At 45.1% G+C, this 6,000-nt stretch overlaps 1 protein-coding gene across 1 annotated transcript in view; it reads right to left on the reverse strand.

Moving 5' to 3' along the window:
- LOC119462064 (relaxin receptor 1) overlaps positions 1-4,129 on the reverse strand; it is a 73,035-nt gene extending 68,906 nt beyond the window's left edge. Inside the window, exon 1 of the mRNA XM_049672411.1 lies at positions 4,027-4,129. Within this exon, the coding sequence (XP_049528368.1) occupies positions 4,027-4,129 (103 nt within the window). The remainder of the gene's footprint in view (positions 1-4,026) is intronic.
- Positions 4,130-6,000: the final 1,871 nt, after the last annotated feature.

The raw sequence follows: 6,000 nt of genomic DNA on the forward strand, positions 1-6,000 counted from the left end.
CAAAGCGTACAATATCCTAATTTATTTTGCCCCCAGGAAACTCGTGAAGAAGAATTAATAAGGCAGGCGTTCGTATCTTTTATTTAGAGCGAGGGGGGTGACAAATCTGAAAATAGGCTTCTACGCTTCTTTCTTTAGGAAATATAAGCATGGCCGAAATGATCGAAATGCATACGCAAACTTGAAATCTACAGGAATTCAGCTCCTTTCCATTTCATTTTACAGTTTTATTTTCTATCACGGATTTTCACCCTTCGTGTTCCTCACTTACACTAAGTTTTTTTCCAGCTGACTGCAATCCCGTTAGCCTTACAAACACCGGACAGCGGTGGAATTCTGAAATTCCGTGTACAATTAGGCGAAAAGGCAAACGATTTCAATATGCTTTGAACTTGTTCAAAGTCCTCGGACACTCGGGTCCCGTTGCATAATGAACGCCGAACAGCTCGAACCCAAAATAATAGAATGAGAAGACTATAGCCTCGTTTCGTCGAACGATGAGCGCTGCAGATGGTGCATTCATTTCGGGCCCGACGACAGGGCTAATGAGAGTCCTAACTCCGAGGAAACCACGTGCATTCATTAGATGCAGTTCGAACAATTCCGCTTGCTTTCTGAAGAACGAAATCCCCGTGGCGTTGTTTCCGGTGCTTTTCCGATTCGGAGCCGCTGTCGCCACCGGGAGCTAGGTGAAATCACGGCATTCTTTCGAATGCCTCTTTGTGTCGCATTAGCACCTCTGTAAAGCTCAACAAAATGTGGCCTCTTAGTGAAACATCGGCAACTACCCTCAGGCGATTTATTCATTCGTTCATTGCTTCTTCGCTCGAGGCGGGGTCGCAATTACTTCCTCTTTGTCCCAAACGGAAGCGTAATTCGAAAGCGTAATTTTCCGGTGCCTGACCGCGCGACTGCGCGAGACTGCCAGAAAAGCGGGGCCACTAGGTGCCCAGAATTACCACTTCCTTTTCCTGTCTGCCTTCTAAGCTCCTCTCTTTCTTTCGTACCTATAATCACGTTCACTTCAAGTACTGTACTATTGCACTGCTTTGAGAGACAGCTATTATGTGTCCCTGTGCATCCCCCCAGGTGCAGTCAGTGCTCACTCTCTTCCTCTTTGTATTCCCCCTTTTCCTTATCCCCAGCGTCGGATAGCAAACCGAACGCTCGTCTGGTTGACCTCCTGCCTTTGCTCTCCTTGCTTTCTCTCTCTCTCTCTAAGCACGTTCACTCCCATCCCCGCCATTTACTCATTCACTTCACTATTCTTTCACCGCGTATTAGGTCAGGTGACCGCGAGGCATTTGAGGCTGTTAGGGTGCCCGCGGCCAGACACCATCTTTTTCTCTACGTCTACTAGCTTCTCGTTCGTAAGCTTTATTTAATATTCGCCGGCCACACTCCCCAATATAATATCCAACGTCGTGATTGGCACAACTGCTTTTACGGACAACTCTAGCGGAAAAACAATTATATTTTCCGGGGCGGATAATGTCCGCCCCGGAAATCAGTTAAAAAAAGAAGAAAAAAAAAGTGGAGTTTGTATTTTGCACATTTTCAAGCAAAGGAAATAACGTAGCGAAAACTTCGGGTGTAGCTTTACATACTTTGCCAGGTTGCCACTGTCGTTGACTAAACATACACTCTAAGTTTCGTTCTGCATATGTTCCAATAAATACGTGGAACATATTCGCAAAAATGTTTTGCGTTCGTGCTGATGAAGTGGAAAAACCTATGTCAACGAACGTCCTTCCTTCTGCTTTTCTTTTGGTCGAGCTTTTTTCACAGTTTCTCTATAACACTCCCAATTTCGTTCCACGTGGTTCTCTAAGTGGAACAAAAATGTGGGGCATAGGTGAAAGTATGTTCCGCTTACTCATTGGAAATCTATGCTGAACGCGATAGAGAGTGTAGTGACGTGCTGTATTTCTCATCTGCGTTAAGAAGACACCATTGTGCAGCAGAAAAGTGTGCGTATTGAATTCTCTGTGCTTGTCCTACAATGACAGTAGCTTAGTAGCCTAACACCATATACTAAGAAGCTTGAGCGCTTTACAACCGCGATTTTCTTTGCTCATTTATCAATATTTGTTGCTCACTGCAATTTAATTAGCGAGCATTGCATGGCCTACGCCTGACAGATGGCGCCATGATGATTGTGAAGCGTAATTTTCAGGTTGGGAGGCAAACAAGAAAACGATATTGTTAGTAACCGCTGATGGAGGCCGAAAGGGCAATTTAAGCCTGCCTTTTATCTCGCACGTGGAATAGTGGACACATGCTTCGACGCTCACTTGCGATAAAGAAACTGTCATCGGTAAAAAATATTTTTTTGGAAGCAAAATATTGGCCCTGAGAATTTCGTCGCTGAAGATATAGCCAAAATTCAGTCTTGCTAATATGTGCTCATCGATACATTCTGCTGGCGAAGTACACGTACGACAGGTAAATACAAAAATGTCTTATTATCCGCAGCCGAGTAACTCGATTGACTTACTTATAGTGATGTAGTCTGCGGAACTAATTACGGTTCTTAGGAGCCGTCCTCTATTTAACTATCACCGCCTCCTATATTTATAAAGGTCAGTTGCGTTTTACTAAAGCAGGGGCGAAACACTAAGCTTCGCCATTCTCTTTCTCCTTAAAGGGGCCCTGAACCACTCTTTATCGAAGTCGAAAAATGCATTTGAAGTTAAATTAGACTATTTCAGAAACACTTCACCGCGAAAAAAAGTACTTCAATGCGTTCACCAGAACCGGAGTTGTTGGCAATCAAACATCTCGTTCGCGGGGCTTCCGCTCCGTCTTCAATGACTTGCACAGCGAAGGCTATGACGGAGCAGGGTGTGCCCACAGCGCTCCACCTACGGAACGTCACCGTGGCGCGCAGTTTAAATTTGAATTGTATGTTCGCGTAGGCGCCACTATTTCCAATTTTGGCGCCTACGACGCTCCAAACGTAAAGTCCCTTGGCTTTAGCCATACGCGGTTGCCCTCAGCGAGGTGCAGTGCGCTCAGCCAGCGGACATGTCGCGGCACACCGCGGCAGCTGCGGTATCTACGATACGCAGCAAGACCTCCAGCGGCAGCTGTTAAAGGGCTTTGTATTTGAGTTCCCGCGTAACAGAATTATGTTTTCTCGTGTATTCGAATTACAATACGAAGATATAATGTCTGCAGCTGGTGTGTAAGTTGTACCTTACTAATTTTCCCACGCAGTTTACTTTGAAACATTCAATTAGTTCAATAAGCGAATTTCGCTTGGCGGGGGGCCTAGAAGGATGAGGATGTATGCAGCACTTCGACACACGTGCGCGTGCGCGTGCCGTACGTGTTAACCGTCATTCATGCGTGCGCCCTCTGCCCGTTGCATCTGCCGCGCAGCGTGTGCTCGGACCGTAATCGATATTATGGCAAACACGGTCCAAATAAAAGTATTACATCACATCCGCAGGTTGGTGTTGTCTAACGTCGTCTAGCGTCAGCTGTGGTGATGGTACTTGTCTAACGTTGGTTGCGCTTGTCTAGCGTCGGCAACAGCTTTGTTGTACATCTATATATACTTTCAAAAGGTGTAATGGACGCGGATTTTTTTTTCCCAGTTAGTGTCAACAAATGTGCTCTATTATGGTCTTTGTCGGGCATATTTATCAGCTTTTCTGCAAGCCTATATCATACGTTCTTTTTATTCTTTGCTAGCTAGTCGCAGCTGTATGTGTTAGTGAGGGCGACAGCGGGGTGGTGACGCGTGGACGCGTATCAGGATCGTCTAAACGAGACCTGTTTCAATAACAGCAATACAAAACGGGCACCGCCTTTCGGCGTATATGTCATATCGCAGCTATGCGCTATGTTCTTGTAGATTTATTTGAATATGAATACTGCCACGCGTGTTTTACATGTTCATTCCTTAATTACCATCATCAGATCGGCCGCCCATTTTCGGAATGGTTGGATGTAGAAGATGACGTAAGGTAATGAAGTGAAGTGAAGTGACGTGAACGACGTTGGTGGTGGTTGCCTCACGAAGGAACTGCGCTGTAATAGCAGGAGGATTACGCACGAGGTCAGCAAAGAGTTGCTCTTCGACTCCACGCATCAAGAGCCGCTCCTTCTTCTCCTCGGTCATGGTTACTTCTGTGTTTCAATGCATACAACTGACGTTTTGTTAAGAAAGTAACTGAACATCAATGCATTTCACCGCAAAACTCGGGAATTAATATCTCGAAACTGGTGTCATTCTGAGAATTCTTTGCAAGTTGATCCGCCTTGCGAACGCCGCGGCTAGAATTTGTACATTGCTATATGGGCCATAAGGTAATTAGTTAAAACTTAATTAGTGCATTTTTGATAATTAGTCGAATATGCATTTAATTTTTTGCTAGTAATGTCCGCCTATTCGAGTAGACCAGCTCATGAACTAGAATTGTGCTATCTGCCATAGGCAACCCTTAAAATTTTTTGAGTGTTCGCTGAAATACCCTGCATAGTAGACAAATAATAAATACTTTTCTCACTCCAAATGACGCATGCGACGCTGGCTTACAACCGCTCCACAGAAATACCTGCCCTCATATTTAGCGTGAGACATTAGCGTGTCGCGCAAATACAAATACGATGCACAGGTTGTCTCCTGAAGAGCAGCAATAATCTTAGCTGGTAGTTGTACTCGTGACACTTTGAAGTTGAGTTATAACTAACTAGGGAAACAGCACGGATATATGGCAGACGGACTTTCGTTTCTCTCATCCCTGCGCGGTGCCTCTAATGGTCTGTAATCCTGCACCAGCCAGTCCTAATTAGTGCACATGCTGAGGTATAGAATGGATGGCTAAACGCACCGCTGAACCTAGATGCAAATGATATGATCGTGTTTGCAAAGCTTGAAGGTGTATAGTCTACACCCGCTGTGTTCCCGACGCAGAGAATCTCCTCATTGTTATTACGCCAACTCCGAGAGCACTGATTGCGAATTGCGAGCTTTCTAGAACATAGTGTGGCCTCCTCCGCCACCTGGCGATGCGGGTGGACGACTGACGAAGTTTCGACGTAATTTCCAGCGTATACCGTAAGGGCTGGCAACCAACTGGAATGTATACACTGAGGGTATAGTCACCTAAGCTTTCTCATTATCAATAATTCTGTGCTTGCCAATCAGCCAGCATGCAAGATTGCAATACCGATGAACTGGAAACTCTGATGCTTTCAGCGCACCGAGGCTAGGCAATGACGCTTCCTCTCCGGGTAGGTTAGCAGGTGCGATTAGACCGAGAAAATAACCTACGAGAGTGGAGCCATTTTGGATGTGCCCTTCTGTATACTTAACGAACTTTGGAAACGCGTTTGAGTCACCTGAACTGCGAATTTCTAGAATCTGGAACGAGAAGTTCTGACAGTAATGCCCTGGTGTTCGCAAAGAGCTTCATTGTTTACAACCTGGTGCCACGTATTAAAACCAACGGCGTGGGTTTAAAGAGATCGCCCTTCCTGTTAATATCTTCATTGCTCGGGTCGCATTGCCAGCTCGTTTTACCTAGGGTGCCTCGATAGAAGCGGTACGATCTAGGCACCCTAGTTTTACCGTAGAAGCCGTGTTTGACAGGGTGAAGAATATATATATATATATATATATATATATATATATATATATATATATATATATATATTCTGTGATTTGTAAACACGTTGAAGGCTATGCGAGTATACATAGAGCTGCGCTTTTACTAAACCTCGGCGGCTGATAGTTATGGCAACGCACTTGCTGCTTCGACTCTCATAAGTATCGCAACTAAAGTAGCATATCTCTTACGCCCTAACTACGCGGGCAGCCTAACCACACTTAAGATGAACGCAGGTTATCACATAGAAAACTTGTACTTTGGGCATAAGAAAAATGTCACCACATTCTTTAGGCTAACTGCAGTAACGGCCTACACTAATGTAGTCAAGCCTTTATTGTAATGGAACACAACTGCCGCCCGTCGGAACTGAGGTTCAACG

This window comes from Dermacentor silvarum, chromosome 8, assembly GCF_013339745.2.
Source record: "Dermacentor silvarum isolate Dsil-2018 chromosome 8, BIME_Dsil_1.4, whole genome shotgun sequence".
Classification (NCBI taxonomy): Eukaryota; Metazoa; Arthropoda; class Arachnida; order Ixodida; family Ixodidae; genus Dermacentor; species Dermacentor silvarum.